The sequence below is a fragment of the Pelophylax lessonae genome (assembly GCF_965119305.1).
Source record: "Pelophylax lessonae genome assembly, chromosome: 1".
Lineage (NCBI taxonomy): Eukaryota > Metazoa > Chordata > Amphibia > Anura > Ranidae > Pelophylax > Pelophylax lessonae.
The window spans coordinates 318,095,651-318,120,357 of record NC_138768.1 but is presented as its reverse complement, the minus strand read 5'-3'; the positions used below and the strand labels follow the sequence as shown (position 1 = coordinate 318,120,357).

Below are 24,707 nucleotides of genomic sequence, written 5' to 3'. Positions count from 1 at the left end.
TGGAACAGGCAGCACCCTCAAACCTTCAGAAGTATGAGATGAACCCCAACAACTTGGAAAGGTGGATCTCTCTCACACGTACCAACACAGACTATCCCCCAATTTAACTGATCCCCAAAGGTTTTTGATTAAATAGCGGAATAGAAAATATGATCCAAAAAAAGTGTATGTATATCACACGTACACAACCACACTAGGCCCCAATTACTATTGTTTGTACCCCTAAAAGGCTAGATGAGGAGTAGGGGGGGTATGGAACAGGCAGCACCCTCAAACCTTCAGAAGTATGAGATGAACCCCAACAACTTGGAAAGGTGGATCTCTCTCACACGTACCAACACAGACTATCCCCCAATTTAACTGATCCCCAAAGGTTTTTGATTAAATAGCGGAATAGAAAATATGATCCAAAAAAAGTGTATGTATATCACACGTACACAACCACACTAGGCCCCAATTACTATTGTTTGTACCCCTAAAAGGCTAGATGAGGAGTAGGGGGAGTATGGAACAGGCAGCACCCTCAAACCTTCAGAAGTATGAGATGAACCCCAACAACTTGGAAAGGTGGATCTCTCTCACACGTACCAACACAGACTATCCCCCAATTTAACTGATCCCCAAAGGTTTTTGATTAAATAGCGGAATAGAAAATATGATCCAAAAAAAGTGTATGTATATCACACGTACACAACCACACTAGGCCCCAATTACTATTGTTTGTACCCCTAAAAGGCTAGGAGTAGGGGGAGTATGGAACAGGCAGCACCCTCAAACCTTCAGAAGTATGAGATGAACCCCAACAACTTGGAAAGGTGGATCTCTCTCACACGTACCAACACAGACTATCCCCCAATTTAACTGATCCCCAAAGGTTTTTGATTAAATAGCGGAATAGAAAATATGATCCAAAAAAAGTGTATGTATATCACACGTACACAACCACACTGGGCCCCAATTACTATTGTTTGTACCCCTAAAAGGCTAGATGAGGAGTAGGGGGGGTATGGAACAGGCAGCACCCTCAAACCTTCAGAAGTATGAGATGAACCCCAACAACTTGGAAAGGTGGATCTCTCTCACACGTACCAACACAGACTATCCCCCAATTTAACTGATCCCCAAAGGTTTTTGATTAAATAGCGGAATAGAAAATATGATCCAAAAAAAGTGTATGTATATCACACGTACACAACCACACTAGGCCCCAATTACTATTGTTTGTACCCCTAAAAGGCTAGATGAGGAGTAGGGGGGGTATGGAACAGGCAGCACCCTCAAATCTTCAGAAGTATGAGATGAACCCCAAAAACTTGGAAAGGTGGATCTCTCTCACACGTACCAACACAGACTATCCCCCAATTTAACTGATCCCCAAAGGTTTTTGATTAAATAGCGGAATAGAAAATATGATCCAAAAAAAGTGTATGTATATCACACGTACACAACCACACTAGGCCCCAATTACTATTGTTTGTACCCCTAAAAGGCTAGATGAGGAGTAGGGGGGGTATGGAACAGGCAGCACCCTCAAACCTTCAGAAGTATGAGATGAACCCCAACAACTTGGAAAGGTGGATCTCTCTCACACGTACCAACACAGACTATCCCCCAATTTAACTGATCCCCAAAGGTTTTTGATTAAATAGCGGAATAGAAAATATGATCCAAAAAAAGTGTATGTATATCACACGTACACAACCACACTAGGCCCCAATTACTATTGTTTGTACCCCTAAAAGGCTAGATGAGGAGTAGGGGGGGTATGGAACAGGCAGCACCCTCAAATCTTCAGAAGTATGAGATGAACCCCAAAAACTTGGAAAGGTGGATCTCTCTCACACGTACCAACACAGACTATCCCCCAATTTAACTGATCCCCAAAGGTTTTTGATTAAATAGCGGAATAGAAAATATGATCCAAAAAAAGTGTATGTATATCACACGTACACAACCACACTAGGCCCCAATTACTATTGTTTGTACCCCTAAAAGGCTAGATGAGGAGTAGGGGGGGTATGGAACAGGCAGCACCCTCAAACCTTCAGAAGTATGAGATGAACCCCAACAACTTGGAAAGGTGGATCTCTCTCACACGTACCAACACAGACTATCCCCCAATTTAACTGATCCCCAAAGGTTTTTGATTAAATAGCGGAATAGAAAATATGATCCAAAAAAAGTGTATGTATATCACACGTACACAACCACACTGGGCCCCAATTACTATTGTTTGTACCCCTAAAAGGCTAGATGAGGAGTAGGGGGGGTATGGAACAGGCAGCACCCTCAAATCTTCAGAAGTATGAGATGAACCCCAAAAACTTGGAAAGGTGGATCTCTCTCACACGTACCAACACAGACTATCCCCCAATTTAACTGATCCCCAAAGGTTTTTGATTAAATAGCGGAATAGAAAATATGATCCAAAAAAAGTGTATGTATATCACACGTACACAACCACACTAGGCCCCAATTACTATTGTTTGTACCCCTAAAAGGCTAGATGAGGAGTAGGGGGGGTATGGAACAGGCAGCACCCTCAAACCTTCAGAAGTATGAGATGAACCCCAACAACTTGGAAAGGTGGATCTCTCTCACACGTACCAACACAGACTATCCCCCAATTTAACTGATCCCCAAAGGTTTTTGATTAAATAGCGGAATAGAAAATATGATCCAAAAAAAGTGTATGTATATCACACGTACACAACCACACTGGGCCCCAATTACTATTGTTTGTACCCCTAAAAGGCTAGATGAGGAGTAGGGGGGGTATGGAACAGGCAGCACCCTCAAACCTTCAGAAGTATGAGATGAACCCCAACAACTTGGAAAGGTGGATCTCTCTCACACGTACCAACACAGACTATCCCCCAATTTAACTGATCCCCAAAGGTTTTTGATTAAATAGCGGAATAGAAAATATGATCCAAAAAAAGTGTATGTATATCACACGTACACAACCACACTAGGCCCCAATTACTATTGTTTGTACCCCTAAAAGGCTAGATGAGGAGTAGGGGGGGTATGGAACAGGCAGCACCCTCAAATCTTCAGAAGTATGAGATGAACCCCAAAAACTTGGAAAGGTGGATCTCTCTCACACGTACCAACACAGACTATCCCCCAATTTAACTGATCCCCAAAGGTTTTTGATTAAATAGCGGAATAGAAAATATGATCCAAAAAAAGTGTATGTATATCACACGTACACAACCACACTAGGCCCCAATTACTATTGTTTGTACCCCTAAAAGGCTAGATGAGGAGTAGGGGGGGTATGGAACAGGCAGCACCCTCAAACCTTCAGAAGTATGAGATGAACCCCAACAACTTGGAAAGGTGGATCTCTCTCACACGTACCAACACAGACTATCCCCCAATTTAACTGATCCCCAAAGGTTTTTGATTAAATAGCGGAATAGAAAATATGATCCAAAAAAAGTGTATGTATATCACACGTACACAACCACACTAGGCCCCAATTACTATTGTTTGTACCCCTAAAAGGCTAGATGAGGAGTAGGGGGGGTATGGAACAGGCAGCACCCTCAAATCTTCAGAAGTATGAGATGAACCCCAAAAACTTGGAAAGGTGGATCTCTCTCACACGTACCAACACAGACTATCCCCCAATTTAACTGATCCCCAAAGGTTTTTGATTAAATAGCGGAATAGAAAATATGATCCAAAAAAAGTGTATGTATATCACACGTACACAACCACACTAGGCCCCAATTACTATTGTTTGTACCCCTAAAAGGCTAGATGAGGAGTAGGGGGGGTATGGAACAGGCAGCACCCTCAAACCTTCAGAAGTATGAGATGAACCCCAACAACTTGGAAAGGTGGATCTCTCTCACACGTACCAACACAGACTATCCCCCAATTTAACTGATCCCCAAAGGTTTTTGATTAAATAGCGGAATAGAAAATATGATCCAAAAAAAGTGTATGTATATCACACGTACACAACCACACTAGGCCCCAATTACTATTGTTTGTACCCCTAAAAGGCTAGATGAGGAGTAGGGGGGGTATGGAACAGGCAGCACCCTCAAATCTTCAGAAGTATGAGATGAACCCCAAAAACTTGGAAAGGTGGATCTCTCTCACACGTACCAACACAGACTATCCCCCAATTTAACTGATCCCCAAAGGTTTTTGATTAAATAGCGGAATAGAAAATATGATCCAAAAAAAGTGTATGTATATCACACGTACACAACCACACTAGGCCCCAATTACTATTGTTTGTACCCCTAAAAGGCTAGATGAGGAGTAGGGGGGGTATGGAACAGGCAGCACCCTCAAACCTTCAGAAGTATGAGATGAACCCCAACAACTTGGAAAGGTGGATCTCTCTCACACGTACCAACACAGACTATCCCCCAATTTAACTGATCCCCAAAGGTTTTTGATTAAATAGCGGAATAGAAAATATGATCCAAAAAAAGTGTATGTATATCACACGTACACAACCACACTGGGCCCCAATTACTATTGTTTGTACCCCTAAAAGGCTAGATGAGGAGTAGGGGGGGTATGGAACAGGCAGCACCCTCAAACCTTCAGAAGTATGAGATGAACCCCAACAACTTGGAAAGGTGGATCTCTCTCACACGTACCAACACAGACTATCCCCCAATTTAACTGATCCCCAAAGGTTTTTGATTAAATAGCGGAATAGAAAATATGATCCAAAAAAAGTGTATGTATATCACACGTACACAACCACACTGGGCCCCAATTACTATTGTTTGTACCCCTAAAAGGCTAGATGAGGAGTAGGGGGGGTATGGAACAGGCAGCACCCTCAAACCTTCAGAAGTATGAGATGAACCCCAACAACTTGGAAAGGTGGATCTCTCTCACACGTACCAACACAGACTATCCCCCAATTTAACTGATCCCCAAAGGTTTTTGATTAAATAGCGGAATAGAAAATATGATCCAAAAAAAGTGTATGTATATCACACGTACACAACCACACTAGGCCCCAATTACTATTGTTTGTACCCCTAAAAGGCTAGATGAGGAGTAGGGGGGGTATGGAACAGGCAGCACCCTCAAACCTTCAGAAGTATGAGATGAACCCCAACAACTTGGAAAGGTGGATCTCTCTCACACGTACCAACACAGACTATCCCCCAATTTAACTGATCCCCAAAGGTTTTTGATTAAATAGCGGAATAGAAAATATGATCCAAAAAAAGTGTATGTATATCACACGTACACAACCACACTAGGCCCCAATTACTATTGTTTGTACCCCTAAAAGGCTAGGAGTAGGGGGAGTATGGAACAGGCAGCACCCTCAAACCTTCAGAAGTATGAGATGAACCCCAACAACTTGGAAAGGTGGATCTCTCTCACACGTACCAACACAGACTATCCCCCAATTTAACTGATCCCCAAAGGTTTTTGATTAAATAGCGGAATAGAAAATATGATCCAAAAAAAGTGTATGTATATCACACGTACACAACCACACTAGGCCCCAATTACTATTGTTTGTACCCCTAAAAGGCTAGATGAGGAGTAGGGGGAGTATGGAACAGGCAGCACCCTCAAATCTTCAGAAGTATGAGATTGTGTTCACTGTACCCCACAAAGATTGAGTTCACTGCACCCCACAATGATTGTGTTCACTGCACCCCACAAAGATTGTGTTCACTGCACCTCACAAAGATTGTGTTCACTGTACCCCCCAAAGATTGTGTTCACTGCACCCCACAAAGATTCTGTTCACTGTACCCCACAAAGATTGTGTTCACTGCACCCTAAAAGGATGTTGTTCACTGCACCCCACAAAGATTGTGTTCACTGCACCCTAAAAGGATGTTGTTCACTGCACCCCAAAAAGATTGTGTTCACTGTACCCCCCCAAAGATTGTGTTCACTGCACCCCACAAAGATTGTGTTCACTGCACCCCAAAAAGATTGTGTTCACTGTACCCCCCAAAGATTGTGTTCACTGCACCCCAAAAAGATTGTGTTCACTGTACCCCCCAAAGATTGTGTTCACTGCACCCCACAAAGATTCTGTTCACTGTACCCCACAAAGATTGTGTTCACTGCACCCCAAAAAGATTGTGTTCACTGTACCCCCCCAAAGATTGTGTTCACTGCACCCCACAAAGATTCTGTTCACTGCACCCCACAAAGGATTTTGTTCACTGCACCCCAAAAAGATTGTGTTCACTGCACCCCAAAAAGGATTTTGATCACTGCACCCCAAAAAGGATGTTGTTCACTGCACCCCAAAAATGATTTTGTTCACTCCACCCCAAAAAGATTGTGTTCACTGCACCCCACAAAGATTGTGTTCACTGCACCCCAAAAAGATTGTGTTCATTGTACCCCCCAAAGATTGTGTTCACTGCACCCCACAAAGATTCTGTTCACTGTACCCCACAAAGATTGTGTTCACTGCACCCCAAAAAGATTGTGTTCACTGCACCCCAAAAAGGATGTTGTTCACTGCACCCCAAAAAGGATGTTGTTCACTCCACCCCAAAAAGATTGTGTTCACTGCACCCCACAAAGATTGTGTTCACTGCACCCCAAAAAGATTGTGTTCACTGCACCCCAAAAATGATTTTGTTCACTGCACCCCAAAAAGGATTTTGTTCACTGCACCCCAAAAAGGATGTTGTTCACTCCACCCCAAAAAGATTGTGTTCACTGCACCCCAAAAAGATTGTGTTCACTGCACCCCACAAAGGATTTTGTTCACTGCACCCCAAAAAGATTGTGTTCACTGCACCCCAAAAAGGATGTTGTTCACTGCACCCCAAAAAGGATTTTGTTCACTGCACCCCAAAAAGATTGTGTTCACTGCACCCCACAAAGGATTTTGTTCACTGCACCCCACAAAGATTGTGTTCACTGCACACCAAAAAGGATTGTGTTCACTGCACCCCAAAAAGATTTTGTTCACTGCACCCCAAAAAGATTGTGTTCACTGCAGCCCAAAAAGATTGTGTTCACTGCAGCCCAAAAAGATTGTGTTCACTGCAGCCCAAAAAGATTGTGTTCACTGCAGCCCAAAAAGATTGTGTTCACTGCAGCTCACACACAGAAAAATGGATGTGGATCACTGACACCTGCCTATCTCCAATCCCACACCACACAGCAATATCGATTGTAGTTTGTAGAACACAGTTTCCCTAAAATTCAGCAGACTCTGTCCCTAACAGGATTGAGAAGAGATCGTAGATCAGGATTGAGTGCAGATTCACCCCACCCCCCACACAGCAATATCGATTGTAGTTTGTAGAAGACACTGACCCTATAATTCAGCAGACTCTATCCCTAAAATGCCTACAACTCGCCCTGCCTAAACACTCCGACCTGTCCCTCAATTCTATCCGGACACAAATGGTTTTTTCCTGCCTATCTTTCCCTAATCAGCAGCCAGCACATTGATGTGTGCTCTGTCCCTTAGCTAAGCAGCAGAATGACGCTGCTGCGGCGGCTGCCTCGAACTTATAAAGACTTGGTCACATGCTTCAGACGGCCAATCACAGCTACTAAGACATTTGCAGGCATGGCTGGGATGGCTTAAGGCACACCAGTTAAACGATTGTTGATTGGCTGTTGAAAGCCCGCCATGAAAAGAGCGCCAAAGCATGCAAAACCCGGAAATAAAACGACCGAACACGGATTTTTACCCGAACATACAGTAAAGTGTCCGTGTCCGTGTTCGGGTAAAAAAAATCCAATTATTCGGTACGAACACGAATAATACAGTCCGTGTTCGCTCAACACTACTTATGAGTACAGACTTCCCACAGGGATCCTAGAGACTGTTGCTGTTAAAATCCCCCTCTTGGCGCTAGAAAGTCAGCAGGCTGGGTGTAAGCTAAAGGGGATACTTGATAGTGTCCTGAAGATACAGAGCTCATTGAGTCTGCTGCTAACACAAACAAAGGACTTATTCTTCCCATGCAAGTGCTGTATGGTTCAGCAAAAGAACTGCTATTTAGTTCTACTAAGTGAAGCCAAGTGAGAGTTGTCCTCACCTGTAGAAAGTTGAATATGGAGTATCCCACCAATCCCTTCTCCTATCATACTTCTCCAAATAAAACACCAAAAACAAATCCCCTAGACTGGTCATTGGAGACAACGAGCAAAAGAGTGCGTGTGCACCTGACAGTGTGTGAAAATGTTCAGTATCTGGCAACAGGATAATCAGAGGGAGACTCAAGATAGATCTATACTCAGCTGCCCCTATGGGAGAAGTGCTACATTGGTATCATGGCTTATCAGAAGATCTTCTAGTAGGTTTAATATCCATATCCACATGAATATAGTCATGTTTCCACTTTAACCGCCTTAGCGGTATCCCCGAGCGTGACTCTGGGGAAGGAATTTTCTGCTATTAGCGGTATCCCCGAGTCACGCTCGGGGTCAATGGGCAGAGCGTGCAGACAGTGCAGCGGAGCTTCTCTTACCTTATCCTGGCGATCCAGCGATGAGCTCTCATTGCTGTGACCGCCAGCCGAGATCTCCGCCGCTCGTCTGTCGGTAGGAGAACTTCCTAGTTCCGTTCCCTGCAGCAGCAATGCTGCATGGGAGCGGAACTAGGGAGGGAAATTCAAAAAAAAAAAAAAAACGTTGCACAAAACACATAACACATTTTATATTATATATATGCATATATATATATATTATATATGCATATATATATATATATATATATATATGCATATATATATATATATATATATATATATACATATATATATATATACCTATACACACACACACATATATATATATATATGCAAATATACATATATATATATATATATATATATATATATATATATATATACCTATATACACACACACATATATATATATATATAAAATTATATTATTGATTCGATTATAATTCATGCGTTATATATATATATATATATACACACACACACACATATATATATATAATATATAACGCATGAATTATAATCTAATCAATAATATAATTTTATTATATATATTATATATTAAATAATAAAATAATATTATTGATTCGATTATAATTCACTTGTTTGTGTTTCAAATTTATCACATCTGGGATGTCAACTAGAGACTTGTTTTGGTCAAGTTTAAGTCAGTAATTACTAAGAATTATAGGCCTATAATACATAACGCCAAATTTCCATGAAAAGAATTGTACCGCTTTTGGAACAGAATTCCTGACAAAATCATACCGCCAGGGAGGTTAAACTTTAACTTATTATGTTTTTCATTGTAGAATACAAGGAAAAAAGACTTCACTTCAGGTACGTGAGATGGTGCTTAATTAAGAAACAGTATCTGTCTATCTTGTAGAATGTCTGCTGTATACCATACTGTATATTTCACACTGTAGACAGTAAAAGAAGACTCCAGTTATAAAATGTAATGCTAACATGGTAAAACTATATTACGCTACGTAATATGAATTTCTTCTTTGCTCAGGCTACAACAGTGCTTGTGCTCAGGGGTGGCACATCGATTCCTAACAAATGTGCAGGTTTACAATTACTGCACACTGCTACAGGTCCATCTACTGTGCAAAAAAATGCATAGAATACATTGGCTACATTTTGTCTACCATCCAGTAGGATGCTACTAAAAAATATCATGTATCCTGTTACACAAGCTAGTGGCAATTGTCTCTTTTGTTTTTTAATATTCATTACCAAATGCTGTATTTCAGTGAGAATGTAGTAGAGGGTATTTGGGCAGGCCACTGAAATGTTGGGTCATTGATGGCATGCCAGGGTTCCGAATGTCCCCCCAAAGTCAAATATCAGAGCAGTCATGCTGCAATGTTCTTGTTTAGTGTCCTGCAAACAAACAGATTTATTGTAACCGCTGTCATATAATGAAAACTGCCATTATGAGCAGGCTGCTTGTTACGCTAGTACTGTAGACACTGTACTGTCACTCTTACTATATTCTTTATCATTCCAATAGCCTGTAAAGAAGCCACGTGCCACATTGCACCCAGTTGTGGTGCTGCCCCATTTGGTTGAATACTTTGATATTGGTGGTGGCGCTACCTGCCAAACCAGACAGGAGGGATTGTTTTTGCAGCAACTGTGATGCAAAGCATTGTGATCTTTGTGAACATCCCACGCTGTAATCACGCTGTCTTTGCAGTTTAAGGGGGGAGGCATGGGCTCAATCGCATGTTTTTAAAACCACATCCCCCCCCCCTCCTAACTGCAAGTGTAAATGAGCCCTATTCCATGGGAATAGTAAAATGGCAGCGTAAATAATCTGCCTATTTATACACAGACTTTGTTGGTTTGAAATATTAATACTGCTGCTCTTTTGCCGGAATGTGTTTTTAAATTATTCTAGACTGCTCCCTAAACTGTTCTTTTAGAAGCATATGTAGCACCCTCCTAGGTAGGTGCTAGTGAGAGTGTATTGTTTTTGGCACTGTCTGCTTATCAGAGGAGCAGCAGGCAAATATATATTTCTTTCTGTCTAGCAGAGAGCAGGATCTGTTAGTGATGTCTGCTCAGTGTGCTCAGTATGTGATTCAGTGAGTCTAGAGGATTGTTTCACACTGGTCCAATAGGGAGGTATGTTGGACAGTGGGAGGAAACCTGACCAATTGGCAAATAGGCTTTGATACAGTCCTGGTGATTGGTAGAGACAGGCTGTCACCATGCATTCTGGGATACTGAACAAAAGTCAGGGTCACATGTGCTGCAGGGTCTTTGGCTGGTGAGCAGAGTCCCGGAGGAAGCGTGACGGCTGCCTCCTCCTCTGTAGCAGTGGCATATAGCATCAGGAGGTCGTTCTGAGGGCCAGAGGAACAGAGCTGAACCCAGAGGTCCAGGAAAACTGACTGAGGGGGAGACACAGGAGACCCTAGAAAAACAGAATTGTGAGTACAGGGGATTGTGTCAAGGCGCCTGACCTGTGGAGGGCCACCCCGGAGTAGGATAGTCAGTGGACGGGTGTCAGTTGTCAAAAGAGAGGATACTAGGAGTGTGTCCTGAAGATAACAGTAGTTCATAAAGTCATCTGGAAAGAGACTTAACCCTAAATCCATCTAAGTGGCAAAGTGGATCAACAGCCTGGCTGTATCTACAGATAGATATCCTCCCAACTTTGTGCATAGTTCAGTTGGAGTATACCACTATTCCCTTCTCCCATCCCTATTTAAAATAAAACACCAAAAACAACTACAAACCCCTGGACTGATCATTGACTGAGCCAAGAATTAAAGTGTTAAATCGTGAATGCCAGTGTTGCTAACGGTAACCCAGGGGGGCCCAAAAGCGTAATATCCAGCAGTTCTCAAAGGCGCAGTGCTACACATACCTAACTCTTATACTTTCCTTGTTTTGCAGTTTGTACTGGAAGACACCAAAGAAGGCTTCCAAACAACAGTAAGAAATGCTGAACAGTTGTTTATGCCATTGTTAAATAATGCTAAAAGTATTGCATGGCCACTGACTTGAATATGGAAAAAAAAAAATATATATATATATATATATATGTGTGTGTGTACTGTGTATATACTGTATGCACCGTATATATATATATATATATATATATATATATATATATATATATATATATATATATATATATATATATATATATATATATATATATATATATATATATATATATATATATATATATATATATATCAATATCATATTCTTTGTTATCCATTGCCTATTCCATGCTGTGCAGATACAAGATATGGGGAATGGGGATTGCTGATTGCTCATGGAGGGCACATTGATAACAGTAGGTACTAGATATGAATCTGTTGGAACTACTGATTCTTGGTCCTTATAGAAGTATGTTATGTGTACAGCATTTGGGGCAGCCAACAAAAGTAAGAAATAGATATGATATGTAAGAATTCCTGATTGCTATATTGTATAATATGTGCACAGGTAATAAAAGTAGGCACTGGATGCTAAGCTGTAGGTGTTCCAATTCAAATGCAGATTTAAAGTGATTGTAAAATCTGTTTTTTTTTTTTTAAATAACAAACATGTTATACTTACCTCCTCTGCGCAGTTGGTTTTGCTCAGAGCAGCCCAGATTCTCCTCTTCTTGCATCCGTCTTCTGCTCCTGGCCCCTCCCTCCTCTTGAGTGTGACCTACAGCAACCCGAGCCAAGTCACAGCTTCGTGTCCATTCAGACACAGAGCCGTGACCCGGCCCCCCTCTCTCTCCTGATTGGCTGACTGACTTTGATTGACAGCAGCAGGAGCCAATCGTGCTGCGCTGCTGTCTTAGCCAATGAGGAGGGGAGTCCCAGGCAGTTGAGACACTCCTGCAACATCGCTGGATAGAGATGGGGCTCAGGTAAGTATTAGGGGGGCTGCTGTACACAGAAGGTTTTTTTTATCTTAATGCATAGAATGCATTAAGACAAGAAAAAAACTTCTGCCTTTACAATCTCTTTAAGCATTGACAAATCTCCATAGACCTAGTCTGTCCAGCCAGTATGGTCACCTGCTGACTTGGCACTATTTACAGGCAGTCTAAAGCACGTTTTTCCAATCTTTAATAGCGTGAGAAGACTATGACTCTTTTAATCCATATCCATTCTCTGTGAAAAGTTAACACTGACTGAAGGAACATGAGAGAAAGAAACAGGGAGGGTCTATCTAGGAAAGAATATACTAGCACTAAGGCCTCATGCACACTGGGCATTTTAACAGCTGCTGATTTCAGCTTCAGGCATTTTTGTTTTTTGCAGCCAGTAAACTCCCCAGCATGTTATCCTATGTGTCCATACACACATAAGCTTTTGCCCCCTTTCACACTTGTGTGACCTAAAAGTCGTGCGATTTCGCCGCAATTTTTACTGAACTTGGAGCGATGCCTGTGTAATCTTGACGTCTATGGACCTCAAAACGCATCAAAGTTGGACCAAAGTAGTGCAGGGACTACTTTGAAGTCATTGCGAATTGAAGTTACAAAGCTATGAATTGGACTCCATGGAAATCATAGAGTACGACTTGTTATGCAACTTTGCAGTCCCAAGTCGCAGGACAAGTTGCACAATTGTGAAAGGGGCCCTTATCAATGTTTTTTATTAGGGGCATTGTCTGGCTGGAAAAAAACCCCAGAACTAGTGGGTTTTAAGAGGAGTTTTTCAGCTGTAAAAACGCTCTAACTCTGATGAAAGCTTAAAAGCGCAAAAGAATGCTAAAAACCACAGCTATTCAGCTTTAGTCAGCGCTTTTGAGCCATAAGCTTTTGTGGGAGTATGTTTTGCTAAAAAAAATGCTAAAAAATGCTGAAATACGCTACTGCAAAAATGCTGAAAAACTCATTCTACAGCTACAGCTTTCAACAGCTAACGCTACTAACGTTTTTATAGCATCCAGTGTGCATGAGGCCTAAAAAGGAGAAGACAGAGGCAGATACCATAGCACATAAGTAATTAAGCTGTAGTGGCCCTAAACTATCACTAGATGTTAAAGTGGAATTTCACTTTCTCAATCAACATCGATTTTTTTTAATCCTTATGTTGCCAGCATTAGTAAATGAATAGAAAAGTATATCATCTTTACTTGTGTTAATTTTTTTTTTTTACATTTCTTCAGTTACTTCCTAGTTTCCAGGCCTAGGCAAATTATGTCATATATCCCAGGAGTCTTCAGGAGGGGAGGAGAGGAGGTGGGGTTTGATTAGCTAAGCACATGTCCTGCATGCATGCCTGAGCGAAGGGCAGATGTATTCCAGGAAGTAAACGTTGCATGAATCATTTGCCTTACTCAAGATGGTCATGGCCTGAAATGCTAGGGGGTGTTTTTCAAAGTGATTTCTCAACAAACTAAAGTATAAAGACATGGATGGATGAGGGGCATGGCCTGGACGGCAATGGAGTAGGACGCACGTGTGCTGAGCTCTGCTCCCAGTTTATCCTGCTACTGATCTCCTGAGTGCCCACCGTTGATTGCACCCTACACCGACTGCTACTTGGAGAATGGAAACCTTTCTCCTCATGTCCCCGCCACAGAAAGTCACCACCGCTGCTCCTGCCCTCTAAAAATTTTGCAGACAAGAGCAGGTCTCCTCAGCAGAAGATGATGCCTCTGCGCATTGCCTTCTTCGGAGCCTTCAAACCTCCATTACTATTTTCCACCCACTGAGAGCACACTCAAGAACTATACCAGCACTCCTGTGCAACATTGCAAGACTCTAACCACATTGTGAGTCCTACTGCTAGTTCTTTTCCCAGCGTTTGTTTGCCCCCTTGGAATTTTTAATTTTATCCTGGGGAGATTTTTTCCCTCCCATCATATGCTTCATTCTTTTGTAATGTATAATTATGTGCATGGTGCTATTTCTACAGGTACTTCATGACGCAGACATGTACTCTTCAATTACTACACCATAACCTTAGCAAACCTGCTTTGGGGGCTACAATAAGACTACTCCTGCTTGTTATTATTACATCCTTCCTATGGCCCCCATCAAATTTCTTAAGTGGAATGTCCGTGGGCTCCAAGACAAGCTGAAGCAATGTGCTGTTTTTGGCTGTCCCAAGTCCCATTGGGCAGAAATTGTGGGTCTGGTAGAGACTCCTATCACGGGCCAGCTCCAGCTTGCCATTAAGCGTCCTTGGATAGGATGGGCTTACCATGCCACACATACTCCTTACTCCAGGGGAGTTTCAATTTTAAAAGCCAAAATGGTTCTGATAGTAATTATTTCTGTACTCTCAGACCTCCAGGGCAGGTTTGTTTACATGCATGTTACTTTATATGATAGGCCTTACTTGATCCTGGCCTGTTACATTCCTCCCCCATATAGTTCTGCAGTGATAAATTAGGGTATTCTGTTTATGGCCCAGCATCCCGCCACTCCTGCCATATGGCTAGGGGACTTCAGCATGGTCCCTAACCCGGTCTTAGGCCGTTTACATCTGATTACGTTCCATCACTACCTGCTAGCACTCGCTTAAGCCGCTTATTCAAAGATTTTGTGCTGACAGATACATGGCATTACAAACACCCAGGCCTTCTCCTGTTTCTCAGCAATGCACTCTACTGTGTCTCACATAGATCTCATAATAGTGGTGTCCGACATTTTGCTCCCCCTACTGGAGGAGGCAGGTTTTCAACCCAGAACCTTGTCAGACCATGCTCCCTATTGGGTAACACTCCGCTTAGCCCCCCAGGTTATGCCCTGCTCCTGGCACATACACCCTTTCTGGCTCACTGCCTCACTGGACCAAGAAGACATACCGTGTAAGTGGCAATTCTTTTTTAGTTCTAACCGCAGAACGGCTCCCATTGGCCCAGTCTGGGAGGCCTTCAAAATACATGTCCGAGCTAGCCTCTCTAGAAGTATCAACTGGTTGAAAGCCTCTTCCAAAGCCTTCCTTCAACAAGCTTCAGATAGGTTGACTTCTCTAGCTGACGCCTTTAAGTCAGATCCTACGCCTGCCAACATATCCGCGCTTAAATCCCAAACTCGGATCCTTGATCAATTACATTATGAGAAGGCTAAGCAGAAGCTTTTCTTTTGTCGGCAATGGGTTTTGGAGCAGGGAGATCGGGTGGGGAAACTTTTGGCCTATTTGGCGCATCAGAACTCCAGACCACCGATAGTAGTATCTCTAGTTGATGCAAAGGGGGCTTCCATTACTGATCCCTCATTGGATGCTGCCGAGTTCCGTTCCTTCTATTCCACACTATACTCCTCATAAACTAACGTCTCAAAACCAGAAACCTGAGCATTCTTACAAGAACAAGAAAAATCCCCTAATTTTGGTACTTTCAAGGCACTTAGAAATTCAAAAAAGTAATATAACATAAGTAAATTTGATTGTAAAGAAAATCAAAAACATAAATATGAATAAATCATTAAAAATGTTTTCACAAGCAGTGTGTGCCAGTTATACAGAATGTTGATCAGAAAAAGAGATCACAGCGATTGGAACCCGATGCATTTAGAAGTAAAATTACTTTTTTTTCAAGGGTAAATCTCTGGTTACTCTTATTCACTGCATGACTGAGAAATTGACACTGCTGCTTTAAAAACAAGAGGTCCAAGCGACATTCTGCCTGATGGATCAGGGAAATCACCATATGATTTTAGAGCGATGGAATCACAGTATTAGGTCAGGGAATGCATCACACATTGCCAATCTTGTGGACGGCTGGAGTCCAATATAAGAGGAAGCCTTATATTTCACCCAGGTTATGGATCTCCCAATCGAAGTGCACACCTCTTGTTTTTAAAGCAGCAGTGTAAATTTCTCAGTCATGCAGTGAATAAGAGTAACCAGAGATTTACCCTTGAAAAGAAGTAATTTCACTTCGAAATGCATCGGGTTCCAATCGCTGTGATCTCTTTTTCTGATCAACATTCTGTATAACTGGCACACACTGCTTGTGAAATTTTTTTTAATGATTTATTCATATGCATGTTTTTGATTTTCTTTACAATAAAATGTACTTATGTTATATTACTTTTTGTGAATTTCTAAGTGCCTTGAAAGTCCCAACATTAGGGGATTTTTCTTGTTTTTTACTGACATTAGGGATGTGGCACGCATCTCAGGGACCCCAATGAGAGCAATCTCTCTCGAGCATTCTTACAGAGTATTATCTTCCCGCAGTTGACTAAGACCCAGCTAGCAGATCTCGAGGCTCCCCTTTCCACTAATGAAATCGCTACTGCTGTAGCTTTCCTTGCCCCTGCCAAGGCCACGGACATGATGGTATAACTCTAGTTTTCATGCGGCATATTCCAAAGTTCTGATCCCTGAATTATTGTCGCTCCATAGCCATATTTTTGATTCCGGTCCCTTACCTGAGTCCATGCAAAAATCCATGAATATTGTGAATCCCAAACCAGGTAAAGACCCCCATTACCCCGAATCTTAACGACCAATATTATTGTTGCAAGTGGACAGTAAAATTTTAGCAGAGGTCCTTGCCACTCGCCTTAACCAAATAATTCTATCCCTTATACGTCCTGATAAAACATGATTTATGCCCGAAAAAAACGCAGCAATGAATATTTACCGCCTATATATGAATATCTAAGCTTGTCATGATGTAATAGGCACCAGAGCAGTGGTGGCATTAGATGCGGCTAAAGCGTTTCATTCTGTGGAGTGAGGATACTTATGGGAATGTTTGAGAGGTTTTGGGTTTGGCCCTAAGTTTATTAAATGGGTGCAATTGCTGTATTATTCTCCAGTGGCTTGGGTATCGGTGATTGGCTGCTTCCCCCTTGGACACGGTACCCAACAGAGATGCACATTATCCCCGCTTCTTTATGCCCTGGCTGCAGAACTGCTAGCTTTTTCGCTTAGAACAATGACGTACATGGCCTTCGCTTGGGCCCTCTCATAGAAACCATTGGAACATATGCAGATGACATGATCCTGTATTTGGAAGACACCAGCCCTTTATTACAAGCTGCCCTTCAGATTATTGAGGAGTTTGGCTCACACTCAGGGCTGCGAATTAGACCCTTTTCCACCAACAAGCAGTTCAGCTTCCCTCCCATTAAATAGGGTGTCCTCTATTCAATATTTAGGAGTTCGAGTCACCAGAGCGCCCAAAGAGTATATCACCAATAAGATAGAACCATTGTTTAATTTTCTGTAAGCTCACACACAAGCCTGGGTGAGACTTCCACTGGGGGTGATGGGTAGAGTAAACCTCACCAAAATGATTCTCCTGCCCAAGTTTCTATATATGTTTTGGCATTCCCCAGTCCTGATCCCCCTGAAAATCTTTAAAGTCATTGACGCTATCCTTAATACATTCATTTGGTGACCTGGACAGCATAAACCACTATGGCTCACTCTTAAAAACCCAACCCCACAAGGGGGCACGGCCCTACCAGACTTTCACTCCTACTACCTTGTGTCCCAATGATCTTACTTTTACCATCCCCATATATTGGATGCTTTACGGTATCAAACGTTAATCTATAGACAGCCAAACCGCACTGCACATTCCCTCTACAGGTGATCTTTAGAGGTAAGGGACACCAAAGTGCAGTCAACACCCGTGACTCCATGTTGTTTCATCATAGGCGTATTTGAGAGATAGCTCTTAACAGAATTAATGCTGCATCCTACCATACACACAACCTTTTGTGGCATAACCCTCACTTACAGGAATTATCCTCTATCCCGGACATTGATCTATGGGCTTCAAAGGGAGTGATATACCTACATCAGGTACTTAGCACCACGGGAATGAAACCCTTTCAGTCTTTGAAGGAGAAGTTTAAACTTCCTCCTACATGCTATTTAGATACCTACAGTTACGTCATGTTCTTCAAACCCAGTTCCCGGAGAATATCCCCACTCTACAAGTCTTACACTTAGTGGATATAATCACTGGCGAAGACCCCGCTAAATTAATATTAGCACTGTATATTGAACTGCGTACCCCCACTGTTAATAGAGTAGTTGATAGAGCTAGAGCCTGCTGGGTAGAAGACAATGGCTCTTTAGAGGAGACAGAATGGAGGAAATACTAGAAGGCACCAAGCTGTCCTCACCCAGATTCTCTGATCGATTGACACAACTGTACATCATACAGAGAGCCTATCTAACCCCGTAAGAATCTCTAAATATAGTTTGAATTATAGCCCAAAGTGCCCTAGATGTGATGGATTTCCATGTACTTTTTTACATTTAAAATGGACTTGTCCAGGTATTGAAGCTTATTGAGTGCAAATTTCTACATGACCACTTGGGCTCACCAATCCAACTACACCCTAAACCATGTGTATTAGGTCTACTCCCAGATATTATTTTAGACAAGTTTTTTGCCACTTTCTTGCACGAAACCCTTTTCAGTGCCCGAAAACTAGTGGCACGGTACTGGATGCAAACCCCCTTCCCCCTACCTTCCAGGGCTGGATATCAGAAATAAATTTCACCCTGCCATACAAGAAAGTGATATGCCTTCATAGGGGCTGCTCAGGTAAATACAACAAGGTCTGGGATAGATAGTTGGAACAACCTGACATCTGCAATAAATCATTTCTTAACCAAGATATTAAATGAGCACAGAGGAAATCTTGTTGACCTTCATTGCATTTGAGCACCACAAACCAAAAACACTATTTAATATATTTTTAATATTCAAAGCAAACTCCCCCATCCATCCGTGTCTTTTATTTTTCTTTTTATTTATAAAAAAACAAGTTTATTTGTAAGTAAAGTATAAAAGCATGGTACATAACATACAGTGCAGAAGACCAATGAAGAAGGTTAGAATTCAGCCTGATAACATCTTAATACATCCTCAGGGACCAAACAATCGGAGTCATGGGAACAACTTCTGTATTTCTGATATAATATAAACAGAAATCATGCAATGTATAGCTACTGATTGATTTGTAACCTAGCTGAATTCTAACCTCCTTCATTGGTCTTCTGTACTGTATGTTATGTACCATACTTATATACTTTACTTACAAATAAACTTGTTTTCTCTGTCGCTCATTGACAGACGCAGTCCTCTTGATTAATATCAAATCGGGTTATACTGCCCTCTACAGGAGTAGGACACTAGGCAGAAGGAAAACGTTCTGGCCACACCTTAGGGGCAGTCACAGAGGGTATATCCTCTCTCTCCCTGCTACAGGATGTCAGTTTTTTTCTGTTTGGTTAGGAGTGGTTTCCTTGCTGGGATCTTTGGTCCTGGCAAGATTTTTTTAGAAAATTTTTTTAGGCAACTTTTTTCTCCAGTTGTTCCTGTGAGATCTTCAAGCAAGTATGTTGAAACTGGGCGACGGGCTGGATGTTGAGATCCTGTGGTCACCCCAGTCAGCCTACGAGCGCGTGCAGGCCCTAGCTCCGTGCTGGGTCGGCCGCGACATAGTCCCACTGGACGGGGACTGACCCTGCGAGTTAAACGTCTCGCCTGGACGCCGACGACCAGTTGGAAACTGAGTCACGGCGTCCGTATTGGTCGACAGCCCCCCCCCCCACCTCGGTGGAGAGGGGTTCTGTCAGGAGTTGGCACCCGCCTGTTCCGGTATGGTGAGTAAAAGGTTCCCCCTCTCCCCCTGTCGGGTTTGTGGGTGGACGCGGGCCCCTCCCTGGGATGACCAAACCTTTATAATCCTGGATCCCCCCTCTATCCTATAACAGGTGTCACAGATCCCCCTCTTGAGGGTGATTTAGTGAATAGGAACCAGAAGGCTTGGTTTGGGAGCTGACAATCGGAGTCACTGTATGAGGGGCACTGTAAGGGACCATGACTGAAGTCAGTGGCTGGCATTACTGTTAGGATGGCCATGTAAGAGAGTGATAGCATCTTACCTGATACATAAGATGCAATACAGGCCGATGCCTGTGCCTGGACTACCGCCATCCGCAGGCCGCCATCCTCCCGCAGGCCGCCATCCTCCCACAGGCCGCACAGGCCGATGACTACCTTCCGCAGGCCGCAGCAGGGCGCTGCAATCTTTCCACAGGCCGCTGCCATCTTTCCACAGACCGCCGCCATTTTCCCGCAGGTCGCGCGGGGCCGCCATCTTGGCGTAGCCTCGTGTCTCCAGCATGGGGGCGGCCATTTTGGAGATGATCAAACACCTCGAGGAGTAGATGGGAGGGTGCCGGAAGGCGTGTAAAGGGGCGGAGCCGCCTCCTTTACCCGGGAAAACGAGCCAAAGACTTCCTGTCTGTAACAGACAGTGCTGGGAGCAGGTTGATAGAAACTTCTGTGCATCAGGTGGTGAGCCTTGGGGTCTCTCTCTCTCTCTCTCTGTGGGGTCCAAAGCAGGTAACACTGAGGGGCGCTGTTGCACTGGGGGATTACAAAAAAAAAAAAGTTTTTTTTTCTTTGCAATTATTTTTTGTTTGCTGGTATAGTCATGGACCCTGCCACTCATGTATCCCCACCTGATCCCCTCGAGGTGGCCGCAGGACCCTCCAGTACCCCACTTGTGATTGATGCATTATCAGCAGTTTTGGAGTCTTTGGTATCCCGGGTGGAGGTGGCCTGTCAGGGATGGGGGTCAAGAAAGCGACCCCGCCTACCCCTATTTCATCTGACACTTCAGATACGGATTCTGAGCTGGTCACTGCAGCTGCAGGTCCCTCTTCTGGGGCTGCTGTCTCAGGTACGGTCTCCTCAGACAGTGAGGAGGACGTTTCTGCCTCCGCCATAGCACAAGAAGAAGCGTTGGTGGACGCACTAGTTGTGTCTGTCCGGGAAACCTTAAGACTTGAGGTTACACCGGCAGAGGTAGCTGAGACTGAAATTCCTTTTGGTACTAGCAAGCCTACCAAGATGGCGAAGGTTTTTCCCTTGCCCAAATGTTTTGGTAATAAAATTAAAGAGGAATGGGATCGTCCGAAACGAACCCTTGCTATTTCCAAACGCATTGCTAGGCGCTATCCGTTTGAGGAATCCCTCCTTAAAAGATGGACGGTACCACCAGTGGTGGACTCACCGATTTCCAGACTAAATAAAGCCACTGTTATCCCGTTGGAGGACGCTCCGTCCTTTAGGGATCCGGTGGATCGAAAAGTAGAAGCGGAATCCCGCTCCATTTTTTCCCTGATAGGGTCAACCTTTAGGCCAGTGGTTGCCATTGGTTTAGTTTCACAAACATTGACAGAATGGGCCAAATTGTTACGCCGTGACTTAAAGGGGAGAAGTATCCCCCCGGCAGCATCCGATTTGATGGAGCAGATTATACAAGGACTACAGTTCGTCTGTGACGCCGCCCTGGACGCCACTCCCTTGTTAGGGCGTGCATCGGTGTCAGCAGTGGTCCTCAGACGCGTGTTGTGGTTAAAGTGTTGGTCGGCGGATCAAGGTTCCAAAAAGGCTTTGGCTAATCTCCCTTTTCAAGGGGATCGCCTGTTTGGGGCCACCTTGGATGAGATTATAAAGGATCTCACTGGGGGCAAGAGCACTTTTTTGCCACAGACTGCTAAGGGTAAAGGACCTCGTAACAGACGAGGACCTTCCTTTTCCGCTCATAAAAAGTTTGTTCATTCCGCTGGGGCGAGCGATAAGGGCTCCAAAACCCCTTCAGGGGGTTTCAAAGGGCGCTGGTCGGGTAAACAAAAGTCCGGCTCAGCTAAACCTGAAGATAAAACCAATACAGCCTGAAGGTGCGCCCCCACCCATCTCTGGGGTGGGGGGACGTCTTCACCGGTTTCCGGATCCATGGCTTTCCAGAATCCCGGACAAAGGGGTTCACGAGGTCATACGGTCGGGATACAAGATCGAGTTTCGATCACTTCTACCGGTGCGAATTTTCCCTTCCAACATTCGACTATCCCCGAATCGCTTAAAAGCTTTGCGGGGGGCAGTAATGGACTTGATGCTACAGGGAGCGGTTTTCTTCACTTTTCCCAAAGATCATTCCCAGTTCCCTCCAGGACTTGCATAAGGATCCTGGGATTGATGGTGGCCTTCTTAGAGGCAGTACCGTATGCCCAGTCTCATACCCGAATTCTCCTAAAGGAGATTCTTTTCTAATGGAATCGGAATCCCGATTTCCTGGACAATCGCATCCGGTTGAGCGAGCGGACCAGGGAGTCTCTGGTCTGGTGGCTTCGGTCTCCAATGCTCAGCCAGGGGAAGTCACTCTTTCTTATAGAATCTAGGTTTCCGATAAATGTGTTGGAACTGAGAGCGATCAGACTTTGTCTGATTTACTGGACCGAGCAGCTCCAGGGCAGCCCGGTTCGGATCCAGTCGGACAATGCCACGGCGGTGGCTTATGTCAATCACCAAGGGGGCACCAAGAGTGCCCTGGCGGCCATAGAAGTGGCCAGCATTCTTCATTGGGCGGAACGGTTTGTTCCGACTACCTCCACGATATTCACTCCGGGGTGGAAAATTGGCAGTCAGATTATCTCAGCCGTCAGATTCTGGATCAAGGGGGATGGTCTCTTCATCCAGAGGTATTTCACCAGTTGTGCCTTCATTGGGGCACCCCGGATGTGGATCTGTTGGCATCTCGGCTCAACTGGAAGGTGCGGAGGTTTGCAGCTCGCGCCCGCGATCCTCTAGCAGACGCTGGTCGCCCGGTGGGGGCAGTATCAGCTACGGTATGCCTTCCATCCTCTCAAGTTACTGCGGAAACTTCTTCGCAGGATAGAGGTGGAGGGAATTCCAGTTATCCTGGTAACTCCGGACTGACCTTGTCGAGCCTGGTACGCCGACTTGGTGAGGCGGGTCGCGGACGCTCCTTGGAGATTTCCTCTCAAGGAGGATCTGCTGTCTCACGGACCAATCTTCCATCTTGTTTTACAATCGCTGGCTTTAACGGCCTGACCATTGAGACCCAGGTTCTGAAGGACAAGGGATTGTCAGCTTCAGTTATTCCTACTCTAATTAAAGCAAGGAAGGCGACTTCCAGCAAAGTCTATTATCGCACATGGAAGTCTTATATTGCGTGGTGTGAATCTCTTGGATTTCCTCAACGTACCTATTCGGTGACCCGAATCTTGGCCTTTCTGCAACAGGGGGTTGAGCAGAAACTGTCCTTGAGCACTATCAAGAGTCAGGTTTCAGCGTTCGCAATCTTCTTTCAGAAACCTTTGGCTACTCATTCCTTGGTGCGGAATTTCATCCAGGGGGTGCGACACCTGGCTCCGCCAGTGCGCGCACCCTTACCACCCTGGGATCTTAATTTGGTGTTGTCGGTTCTTCAGAAACCTCCCTTTGAAGATATTAGTGAGATTCCCTTGCTTACGTTATCCCAGAAGGTGGCCTTCTTGGTGGCTATCACTTCTGCACGCAGGGTGTCAGAACTGGCCGCATTATCCTGTCGTTCCCCATATCTGGTGGTTCATAGGGATAAGGTGGTTCTTCGTCCAACTCCATCCTTCCTTCCTAAGGTGGTTTAAGAGTTTCATCTGAATGAGGACATTGTATTGCCTTCCCTATGTCCTAAGCCCAGTCATCCTCGGGAGTTTGCGTTACATTCCTTGGATGTGGTTCGGGCAATCAGGGTATACCTGAAAACTACGGACTCGTTTCGTAAAACGGATTCACTTTTTGTGATCACGGATGGTCCCAAAAAGGGGTTGCCTGCATCTGCCGCGACTATCTCCAGATGGATCAGACAGACGGTGGTACAGGCTTATTCTATTAAGGGTCGGAATCCTCCGTTCCCTGTTAAGGCGCACTCCACTCGGGCGCTTAGTGCTTCCTGGGCCTTCCGCCATCAGGTGTCAGTGGTCCAGGTTTGCAAGGCGGCTACCTGGTCGTCGGTTCATACCTTTACAAAATTTTATAAAGTTGATGTGTTGGCATCGGCGGATGCCTCTTTTGGCCGCAAGGTTCTGCAGGCCGCAATTTGAGGAGACCGTTGGTCTACCTCGAGGGTTTTTTTCTGTTGGATTTTCAGTTGAGTCTCATCCTTTGGTTTGATGAGCCTTTAAGACTTCTAGTCGGCACCGGTTGGGCCTTCTGGATTTAAATTTTGATTTCTGTTATCCCACCCCTCATTTGTGGCACTGCTTTGGGACGTCCCGATTTGATATTAATCAAGAGGACTGCGTCTGTCAATGAGCGACAGAGAAAAATGGATTTTTGTAAAATCTTACCGTAAAATCCTTTTCTCTTAAGCTCATTGACAGACGCAGTACCCGCCCCTCTACTTTTGAGTTGGGTTGTGTTAAATTCTCTGACACTGCTTTGTGACATAACTGACATCCTGTAGCAGGGAGAGAGAGGATATACCCTCTGGGA

At 44.0% G+C, this 24,707-nt stretch overlaps 1 protein-coding gene across 1 annotated transcript in view; it reads left to right on the top strand.

Moving 5' to 3' along the window:
* LOC309545393 (Fc receptor-like protein 5) overlaps positions 1 to 24,707 on the top strand; it is a gene marked incomplete at its 3' end in the record, with an annotated part of 153,630 nt that overhangs the window by 105,027 nt on the left and 23,896 nt on the right. The window contains exons 14-15 of the mRNA XM_082244573.1: positions 9,272 to 9,299; positions 11,373 to 11,411. Coding sequence (XP_082100699.1) covers positions 9,272 to 9,299; positions 11,373 to 11,411 — 67 coding nt within the window. The remainder of the gene's footprint in view (positions 1 to 9,271; positions 9,300 to 11,372; positions 11,412 to 24,707) is intronic.